Raw genomic sequence first — 11,602 nt, forward strand, 5'->3', positions numbered from 1 at the left:
AAGTATAGCAAAATTTTCACAACATTCACTGGAAAAGTCAAATTTTTTCAAAATTTTAAAAATCGCCATATTTCAATTGGAGATTCTCGAAAAATGACAACAGTTATGGAAGAAATGAGGCAGAAATTAACTGCTAAAGGTCGAAATCAATATTTTTAACTAATTTTCGAAAATGGTCGATAAATGGTCACAATTTGTACAAGTAATCAAAAATTGACATTTTGGAGAAGTTATTTAAAAAAATTACAAAAAATTCGACATCCTGATTCGAAAAATGTAGCTTATTTATGGTTCAGGAACAAGATTTTCGAAATATTCGCTTTAAAAATAAAATTTTTCAAAATTCTAAAAATTTCAATATTTCAATTATCAATTCTCCAAAAATGACAAAACTTATTGAAGAAGAGAGGCCGAAATCTAGAGGTCGAAATTTACAAGAAATGTCTTTGAATAATTTTCGAAAATGGTCAAATGGATTGATTATTTTTCGAGGAAATGGAGCCAAAAATAACTTTCACAATTTGAAATCTACAAGGAAATGTCTTAAGTAATATTCTAAGGGTGCTTGAAAAACCGTAAAAAAATTCATAATAATCTACTTGGAAAATGAAATTATTAAAAAATTTGGCTAAAAATTCTGGGAAATAAGTACATTTATTTATTTTGACCAGCTGATTCGAAAATTCGATTTGAAGATAAAATTTCTAAATATCTCGAAAATCGTCGTTTTTTTTCGAAATATTCGCTTTAAAAATCAAATTTTTCAGAATTCTAAAAATTTCAATATTTCAATTATCAAGTCTCCAAAAATGACAAAACTTATTGAAGAAGTGAGACCGAAATCTAGAGGTCGAAATTTACAAAAAATGTCTGAATAATTTTCGAAAATGGTCAAATGGATTGATCATTTTTCGAGGAAATGGAGCCGAAAATAACTTTCACAATTTGAAATCTACAAGGAAATGTCTTAAGTAATATTCTAAGGGTGCTTGAAAAACCGTAAAAAAATTCATAATCTACTCGAAAAATGAAATTTTTAAAAAATTTGGCTAAAAATTCTGGGAAATAAGTACATTTATTTATTTTGACCAGCTGATTCGAAAATTCGATTTGAAGATAAAATTTCTAAATATCTCGAAAATCGTCGTTTTTTTTCGAAATATTCGCTTTAAAAATCAAATTTTTCGGAATTGTAAAAATTTCAATATTTCAATTATCAAGTCTCCAAATATGACAAAACTTATTGAAGAAGTGAGGCCAAAATCTTGAGGTCGAAATTTACAAGAAATGTCTTTAAATAATTTTCGAAAATGGTCAAATGGATTGATTATTTTTCGAGGAAATGGAGCCGAAAATAACTTTCACAATTTGAAATCTACTAGGAAATGTCTTAAGTAATATTCTAAGGGTGCTTGAAAAACCGTAAAAAAATTCATAATCTACTTGGAAAATGAAATTATTAAAAAATTTGGCTAAAAATTCTGGAAAATAAGTACATTTATTTATTTTGACTAGCTGATTCGAAAATTCGATTTGAAGATAAAATTTCTAAATATCTCGAAAATCGTCGTTTTTTTTCGAAATATTCGCTTTAAAAATCAAATTTTTCGGAATTCTAAAAATTTCAATATTTCAATTATCAAGTCTCCAAAAATGACAAAACTTATTGAAGAAGAGAGGCCGAAATCTAGAGGTCGAAATTTACAAGAAATGTCTTTGAATAATTTTCGAAAATGGATTGATTATTTTTCGAGGAAATGGAGCCGAAAATAACTTTCACAATTTGAAATCTACAAGGAAATGTCTTAAGTAATCTTCTAAGGGTGCTTGAAAAACCGTAAAAAAATTCATAATCTACTCGAAAAATGAAATTTTTAAAAAATTTGGCTAAAAATTCTGGGAAATAAGTACATTTATTTATTTTGACCAGATGATTCGAAAATTCGATTTGAAGATAAAATTTCTAAATATCTCGAAAATCGTCGTTTTTTTTCGAAATATTCGCTTTAAAAATCAAATTTTTCAGAATTCTAAAAATTTAAATATTTCAATTATCAAGTCTCCAAATATGACAAAACTTATTGAAGAAGTGAGGCCAAAATCTTGAGGTCGAAATTTACAAGAAATGTCTTTGAATAATTTTCGAAAATGGTCAAATGGATTGATTATTTTTCGAGGAAATGGAACCGAAAATAACTTTCACAATTTGAAATCTACAAGGAAATGTCTTAAGCAATATTCTAAGGGTGCTTGAAAAACCGTAAAAAAATTCATAATCTACTCGGAAAATGAAATTATTAAAAAAGTTGGCTAAAAATTCTGGGAAATAAGTACATTTATTTATTTTGACCAGCTGATTCGAAAATTCGATTTGAAGATGAAATTTCTAAATATCTCGAAAATCGTCCTTCTTCATTTAATCGACTCTGAATAAAATGTTGGAATTTTCGAAGAAACGAAAGCGGAAAGAGCTTCTACAACTATAAATCTACAAGAAAATGTCTTTTGGTAAATTTCACATGGTGCTCAAAACAGTAAAAAAATTCATCACATTTCAATCGCTAATCAAGAAAAATTTTCTCACGAAAAGGTCAAAAATTTCATCAACGAAAAATCGAAAACCATTGCATGAATTTCACCGATTTTATAACATAATAGGGCTTATCATGAAAAAAAATGTGTTTTAAATTTATCTAAATTTATCTAAAATTTGTATTTGTTAAATAAAGTCCTAATGGAGATCAATATAAACAAATAAACCAAATTAAAAAATTAATTGATATTTGTTTTTTAAAATCTAATTTGATACGTACTTACTTCTACACCGCTGATATTGACAGCAATAATTTTTTGTCTGAATGTCGCTTTTAAACGCAATTTGTTTCCACCGATAATCACTTTTTCTTTGTACAATTTTCAATAATGTAAAATTATTTCATAAAAGAAAAACCTGTTTATTTGAAAATATCAAACATTTATGTTTTCTTTATTATTATTATTTTTCCTAGCATGTATATGTCGTTTCGTATCCACTCTTAATCCCACCAAACTCAGCGGGGTTCCTCCATCCCGACATTCGAACATTTCGTCACTCCACTCAACCCACCCCCTTGCAGCCCCTACCTCCGCACGCCTCCTTGAAGTCCGGGCAGCAGTCCCCCAGCTTCAGGCAGGCATGGTCGCAGTAGCACGGCTTGTCGCTCAGGTCCTCGATGATGGCGTTCAGCGGCGCCTTCTGCACAACACACGACGAATCCCGGCCCGGACAGCACAGCTTGGCCTCCCGGCAGCTGCCCCCGGAGACGGCTCCGGTCTGGCACGCCACGACGACGAGGCACACGAGCAGCGGCGCGAAACGCTCCATATCAACCGGAGTTTGGCATGCGAAGCCGCCGACGGACCGACCGGCAATGTGGAGGACCGCGCTCCGGAGGGCCTCCGGGCCGATGGGTGGGGGGAGCACGTGGTCGGAGGTGTGCGGCGAGGGTGCGGGAGCGTCTTCTCGGCACGGTTTCGCCAGGAAAAAAGTAATAATAATAAAGAGGGGGGAGGGGTGGGTTGGGGAATTATAACTTGCTTTGTTTTGCGGGAGATTGTGCAATTGGCAGGGGTGGGGTGGAAGGAGTGGGTTGAGATGGGTTTTGACATAGATAACAATTTTTGGTGATGAAGCTTTATTTTATGTATCGGGGGTGTAAACTAGCGAAATATGGGGTTGTGGAGTGCGGAAAAAGCTCATTATTTTGAAGGAATGTCGTTACACACACACGAAATTGGAGTTTGATGTGCCGTTTCTAGGAGACGACTATTTGGTCCATTTTGTTCGAGGAGTCAGTTACAGCTGCGAGATATCAGAACATGGGCCAGGAACTTATTGACCAGCTTGATCCTGGACAATTACGGAATGGAAAGTTCAGGCCACATCCGCCCACCTCGATGACCTAATTTGACACCAATTTTTCGTTTTGCAATTTTTCGTTTACGTAAAAATAATTATGTTTCATTAATTCGATTTTTCTATTTCTGATTTCTAAATTTTCGATATTTTATTTCTCAAATTTTCCATGATTCGAGGTTACAATTTTCCAATTTTACAAATTTTAGGTTTCCCTTTCGATTCGTTTTTTCTTCTTTCCAATTTGTCGTTTCATTAGTTATTTTACTTTTTTAAGTTTCACAATTTTTAGTTTTTCAATTCTTCAATTTTTCGTTTCTTCAATTCTTCGAATTTGCATTTTTTCGATTTTGCAATTTCTGGTTTTTTAAGTTTTTCGATTTTTAATTTTTAATTTTTTTCATTTCTTCAGATTTTCGATTAAATTTTTTATGTCGGTTTTTTCCTTCTTTATTTTTCAATTTTTCGGTTTTTCAATGTTCTGATTTTATGGTACATTGTTCAATGTGAAAATTTTCAGTTTCATGATTTTTCAATTTTTCGTTTCTTCAATTTTTGATTTGCAATTTTTCTAATTTTCATTTTAAATCCGTAATAATATTTATACTTTTTAAATTGTTCACTTTTTCAATTTTGCGATTTTAGAATTTTTTCATTTTTCAATTCGTGGATTTTAGAACTTTTACATTAATTCCATTTTTCTTTATTTACTGTTTTGACAATTCTATGTATAATTTTTCGATTTCAGTTTTTGGTTTTCCTTTAGATTCGTTTTTCCTTCTTTCCAATTTTTAACTTTCTCAATTATCAGTTTCTTCAGTTTTTCGATTCGCAATTTGTCGATTTTGCAATTTCCCGCTTTTTCAGTTTTTCATTTCTTCAAATTTACGATTTACAAATTTTCCGTTTCGATTTTTTATTTTCTTTATTTCTACAGCGTTTTAATTTTTCAATGATCCGATTCTATAATTTTTTTTTTCATTTCAATTTTTCAATTTCTCATTTTTTTAGTCTTTAATTTAACAAAACGACTCTCCGAGTTTCCTTTCTAAAATTTTTCAGTTTTACGATTTTCCAGCGTTTAGATTTTACAATTTTTCGATTTGCAATTTCACGAGTTTTCACTTTTTAAATTTTCAGTTTTTTGTTCCGGTTTTTTCTTTTCTTTACTTTTTCAATTTTTCGGTTTTTCAAATTTCTGATTTTATAATTCATCCTTTTTTCAACTTTCAGATTTTTTAATCTTTCTTTTTTAAATTTTAGATTTTCCAGATTTTCGTTTCTTCAATTTTTGGTTTGCAATTTTTCTAGTTTTTAAATTTTTAAATAATAAATACATAATAATAATTATAATTTTTTAATTGTTCACTTTTTGAATTTTACGATTTTAGAGTTTTTCGATTCTTCAATTTTTGATTTTTAAATTTTTAATATTTCCTTGTCGAAATTTTCTGTCGTTCAGTGTTACCATTTTTCGACTTTCCAATTTTGAGGATTTTATGTATGATTCGATTTCACGATTTTTTGTTTTTTTTCCATTCGTGTTTTTCCTTCTTTCCAATTTTTAAGTTTTTTCATTTTTAATTTTTCAAGGTATCAATTTTCCGTTTCTTCAGTTCTTCGATTCGTAATTTTTCGATTATCCACTTTTTCGATTTTGCAATGACTCGTTTTTTCAGTTATTCGATTTTTCCATGTTTTCCAATTTTTTATTTTTAATTTTTAGTTTTTCCAATTTTTTTTTACGTCTACAGTTTTTTATTTTTCAATTATCCAATTCTATAATTTTTTGGTATTTCGATTTCTCATTTTTTTTTATTTTTCAGTTTTACGAGTTACAAATCTTCGAGTTTCCATTTTAAAGTTTTTCAGTTTTTCGATTTCCCAAAAGTTTAAATTTTGCACTTTTTCGATTTGCAATTTTAGTTTCGGTTTTTTAATGTTCTGATTATTTTTTTTTCAATCTAGAATTTTTCATTTTTTCGATTTTTCAGTTTTAGATTTTTCAGTGTCTCTATTTTTCAATGTTTTCTTTCTTAAATTTTTAATTTGCAATTTTTCTAGTTTTGATTTTAAATAAATAATTCCACTTTTCAATTATTTATTTCTCGATATTTAATTTTTCAATTTTTCGATCTTTCAATTTTTCAGTTTGACGATTCTATAATTTTTCGATTTTACAATTTTTGTGTTTTTCAAATTTTTCGATTCGATTATTTTTTTCTTTTAAATTTTTTGATCAACTAATATTTTTCGATTTTTAATTCTTCAATTGTTAAATTTTGGTTTATTCAGTTCTTCGATTTTAAGATTTTCTATTTTCCACATTTTCCATTTTGCAATTTCTCGTTTCTTCAGTTTTTGGATTTTTCAATTTTTTCCGATTTTCAGTTTTTCGATTTTTCAACTGCTCGAACCAAAAAAATGGAAAAATTTCGAAATTGTAAAATTGAAAAATCAAAAATGAAAAAACGGAAAAGTATAAAATGAAAAATTGAAGAAAGGTGAAATATTGAAAATTAAAGAAATAAGAAAACCGGATAATTGGAAATCCAAAACTTGCAAAATTGAAAAAATTGGAAAATCGAAGAATCCAAAAATCAAAAATTGAAGAATTGAATGAATCGAAAAAAGCATTGAAAATTAAAATAAAAATCAAAAACTTGAACTTGAAAAACTGAGAAAATGAAAACCTGAGAAAAATTCGAAATCAGCAACTTGAATGAACTAGAGTTTTTCGATTTTTAATTTTTAGCTTTTTCAATTTTTGATTTTTCAGTTTTTCGATTAAATTTTTTCTTCCGGTTTTTTCTTTTTTTTATTTTTTCGGTTTTTCAATGTTGTGATTGTATCATTCTTTTTTCAATGTAAACATTTTCAGTTTCTGGATTTTTCAATTATTCGTTTCTTCAATTTTTGATTGCAATTTTTCTAGTTTTCGTTTTAAATACATAATAATAATTATAATTTTTAAAAGTTCACTTTTTCAGTTTTACGATTTTAGAATCATTTCATTTTTCAATTGTTGGGTTTAGAACTTTTTCGATATTTAGTTTTCGAAATTTTCTATCGTCCAAGTTTGTGTCTATATATAATTTTCCGATTTCACAATTTTCCGATTTTGCAATTTCTCGCCTTTCCAGTTTTTCGATTTGTCAATTTTTTCCGATTTTATTGGTTTTTCGATATTTAATTTTTAGATTTTTCAATTTTTGCATTTTTTAGTTTTTCATTTCTTCAAATTATCAGTTTGCAATTTTCGCTTCAGTTTTTTATTTTATTTATTTCTACATTTTTTTGATTTTCCAATAATCCGATTCTATATATTTTTTTCAATTCAGTTTTTCAATTTTCCATTTTTTTATTCTTCAGTTTTGCCATACATAATTCTTCAAGTTTTCATTTTAAAATTTTTCAGTTTTTCGAATTTCCAACGTTTAGGGCCGGTTGCATAAACGCAAATCAAATTTAATCTCTGATTAACTCCATAGTAACGATTGTTATTATCATAGTTACAATTGTTCTTAATCAGAGATTAAATTTGATTTGCGTTTATGCAACCGGCCCTTAGATTTTGCAATTTTTCACTTTGCGAGTTTTTAATTTTGATTTTTTTTTTCTTCAATATTTCCATTCAATTTTTTCTTCCAGTTTTTTCTCTTTACTTTTTCAATTTTTCGGTTTTTCAATGTTGATTTTATAATCATTTTTTTCGAATTTTCTCTCATTCAATGTTACAATTTTTCGACTTTACAATTTTGACGATCCTATGTATAATTTTTCGTTTTCACAATTTTTTGGTTTTCTTTCGATTCGTTTTTCCTTCTTTCCAATTTTTAAGTTTCGGATTTTTTTGGTTCTTCGATTATTAATTTTTAATTTTTTCAATTTTTCTATAATTCACTTTTTCATTTCTCCAAATTTGGGATTTCCAAATTTTCGTTTCGTTTTATTCTTCAGTTTCATTTTAAAAATTTTCAACGTTTAGATTTTGCAATTTTTGGATTTTTCAAGTTTACAATTTTCGGGTTTTCCAATTTTTGGATTCGATTTTTTCTTGATGGTTTCCAACTTTTTGATAATTAATTTTATCGATTTTTAGTTTTTCAAGGTTTCAATTTTTCCTGCCATTTTAAATTTTACGATTTTCCATTTTTTACATTTTGCAATTTCTCATTTCTTCAATTTTTCGATTTTTCAATTTTTGCATCTTTTCGTTTTTCGGTTTTTCAGTTTTTGATTTTTTAACTTCTGGAACAATTTCAAAATTGTAAAATTGAAAAGTCAAAACTGAAAAAACGTAAAAGTATAAAATGAAAACTTTGAAGAATCCACAAATCAAATACTGAAAATTTGAAGAATTGAATAAACGAAAATTAATAAAATCGAAAGAAGCATTAAAAACATAACGGAAATAAAATAATGAACATTATGATATAAAATCCAGAAATGAAACTAAAATATCGTAAAAATGAAAAATAAAAATCAAGAATTTGAGAAGTTAGGAAAACGAAAAATTGAAAAATCGAAAAATTGAGGAAACAGGAAACTGACAAATTTGGAAGTCGAAAAATTGGTAAATTAAAAAAAATTTGAAAAAACGACACATTAAAAAATGAAAAAATTTTAAAATGTAATAAAATGAAAAAACGAAAAATTGTGGTACTGAAAAGTCTTTGAAAATTTAGGAATTCCCGATGTCTTTATTTGAAAAATCAAGAAATCGAAAGCTTGAAAAATTTTAAAATCGAGAAGTCCAGAAATCGAAAAATCGAGAAATCGAAAAATTTAAAAATTGGGAAATCGGGACATTGAAAAATTGAGAAATCGGGAAATTGAAGTTGAAACATCAAGATATTCAAAAATCGGAATCTCGAAAAGACGAAAAATGAGAATTCGGGAAATAGAAGTCGAAAAATCAAAAAATTGAAAAATCGAGAATGGAGAAATCAAAAAACCTACATATGTTTAAAAAACCTAAAAAATTGAGACATCGAAAAATCAAAAAATGGAATAATTGTGAAACCGGAAAATCGAAAAATTGAAAAAAAAGACAAAAATTTGGGAAATCGGAAATTCGAAGTCGAAAAATTAAAAAAAAAATTAGAGAAATCGGAAAATCTAAAATTTTGAAAATAGAAATGTGAAAAATCAAAAACCTGAAACATAGAAAATTACAAAAATTGAAAATCGAGAGGAAAATTGAAAATTCGAGAAATCGCACAACCAAAAAGCTGAAAAATGAAAAAACAGAAAAACGGAGAAATTGGGAAATTGAAAAACAGAAAAATTGAAAAATCAGGAAACCGCAAAATCGAAAAATTGACAAACCGATTAATTGAGAAATTCAAGAATGGAAACAGGAAAATCTCAAAACAGAAATTACGAAAAATTGAGAAATAGAAAAATTGATAATTAAAAAATTGAAAAGTTGAAGAATTGAAAACTGAAAAATCGAAAATTCGAGAAAAGAGGAAATCGAAAATTTAGACACTTCAAAACTTGAAAAATTGAAAAATATAAAATGAAAAACGAAAAACTATAAAACGAAAACTTTGAAAAACCTAAAAACTTGAAAAATTGAAGAAACGAAAAATTTGGAAGTCGAGAAATCGACAAATTGAAAAAAATAAAGATGAAAAGACGAAAAATTATTGTGTAACCGAAAAATTGAAAAATGAAAAAAAAAAACGAAAAAACAAAAAATTGCGATCTCGAAAAGTCGAAAAATCAAAGAACCGATTAATTGAGAAGAATGGAAATATCGCAAAATTCCAGAACTGAAATTACGAAAAAAGGACTGAAAAAGTCGAGAAATTGAAACATCGAAAAGTGAAGAAATCGAGAAATGAGGAAATCGGAAAACGAAAAATTGAAAAATCGAAACATTGAAACGGGAAATTGACAAATTTGGAAGTCGAAAAATTGGTAAATAAAAAAAATCTGAAAAAACGAAACATTGAAAAATGGAAAAATTTTAATATAAAAGAACGAAAAATTGTGGTACTGAAAAGTTGTGGAAAATTTAAAAGTTCCCGATTTCTCTATTTGAAAAATCAAGAAATCGAAAGCTTGAAAAATTTTAAAATCGAAAAGTCCAGAAATGGAAAACTCGAGAAATCGAAAAATTTAAAAATTGGGAAATCGGGACATCGAAAAATTGAGAAATCGGGAAATCGAAGTCGAAAAATCAAAAAATTGCAAAAATCGAGAATGGAGAAACCAAAAATGTTTCAAAAACCTAAAAAATAGAGAAATCGAAAAATCAAAAAATGGAATAATTGTGAAACTAGAAAATCGAAAAATTACAAAAAAAAATCGAAAATTTGCGAAATCGGGAAATCGTAGTCCAATAACTTAAAAATCGAAAATTAGAGAAATCGGAAAATCCAAAATTTTGGAAATAGGAGTGTGAAAATTCAAAAACCTGAACAAAAATCGAGAACGGAGAGGAAAATTGAAAAATGAAACATCGAAAAGTCGAGAAATCAAGAAATGGAAAATGAGAAAAATCGAAAATTTAGATACCCCAAAACTTGAAAATTGAAAAATATAAAATGAAAAACGAAAAACTATAAAATGAAAACTTTAAAAAACCTAAAAATTGGAAATTAGGAACTTGAAAAATTGAAGAAACGAAAAATTTGGAAGCCGAGAAATCGACAAATTGAAAAAAATAAAGTTGAAAAGACGTAAAATTATTGTGTAACCGAAAATCTGAAAAATGAAAAAAAACCGAAAAAGCAAAAAATTGTGATATCGAAAAGTCAAAAAATCAAAGAACCGATTAATTGAGAAGAATGGAAATATCGCAAAATTCCAGAACAGAAATTACGAAAAATTGATAAATTGAGGAACTGAAAAATCAAAAAGTCGAGAAATTGAAACATCGAAAAATGAAGAAATCGAGAAATGAGGAAATCGGAAAATCGAAAAATTGTAGCACCGAAAAGTCTAGTAATCGAGAAATGGGAAATGAGAAAAATCGAAAATTTAGATACCCTAAAACTTGGAAAATTGAAAAATAAGAATGGAAAAACGAAAAACTCTAACAGGAAAACTTTAAAAAATCTAAAAATGTTTATGAAACCTAAACACTGAAAAATTGTGATATCAAAAAATTGGTGGAAGGTAAAGAGTCGTTTTTGATTTATTTAATAAAATAAATTGCCTCATTCATTTATTTGAGTCACCCTGTATATTATAGAATACAAAAAAATATGAGTGCAATAATAAACCACAAATATAGACAAATAAATTAAAAATTAATGATTCGAATTAATGAAAAAGTTCTAAACCCAATAATTGTAAAATGAAAAAGTTCTAAATTCGTAAAATTGAAAAAATGAACTTTTTAAAAATTATAATTATTATTTCGTATTTAAAATGAAAACTAGAAAAATTTCAAATCAAAAATTGAAGAAACGAAAAACAGAAAAATCTAAAATTGAAAAAGGGAAAGATGAGAAAATCTGGAAGTTGAAAAATCGAAAAAGAAAAGGGAAAACCGGAATAAAAAATTGAATGGAAGAATTACAAAAATTCCTGCAATTGCAAATCGAAAAATTGTTAAATCTAAATGTTGGAAAATTGAAAAACTGAACAATTTTAAAATGAAAAGTCGAAGAGTTACATATCGGAAAACTTAAGAATAAAAAAAATGAGAAACTGAAAAATTAAAATTGAAAAAACCAAAAATTATAGAAA

The 11,602-nt window shown here is 27.3% G+C and overlaps 1 protein-coding gene across 1 annotated transcript in view; it reads right to left on the bottom strand.

Moving 5' to 3' along the window:
- The window catches only part of Vex (vexed), a 235,135-nt gene extending 231,668 nt beyond the window's left edge, over positions 1-3,467 (bottom strand). Inside the window, exon 1 of the mRNA XM_064071361.1 lies at positions 3,124-3,467. Within this exon, the coding sequence (XP_063927431.1) occupies positions 3,124-3,364 (241 nt within the window). The 5' untranslated portion in view covers positions 3,365-3,467. The remainder of the gene's footprint in view (positions 1-3,123) is intronic.
- Between the last annotated feature and the right edge of the window lie 8,135 nt (positions 3,468-11,602).

Source organism: Zophobas morio, unplaced genomic scaffold, assembly GCF_036711695.1.
Source record: "Zophobas morio isolate AGI-343-1 ecotype UQ-CSIRO unplaced genomic scaffold, CSIRO_AGI_Zmor_V1 ptg000040l, whole genome shotgun sequence".
Lineage (NCBI taxonomy): Eukaryota > Metazoa > Arthropoda > Insecta > Coleoptera > Tenebrionidae > Zophobas > Zophobas morio.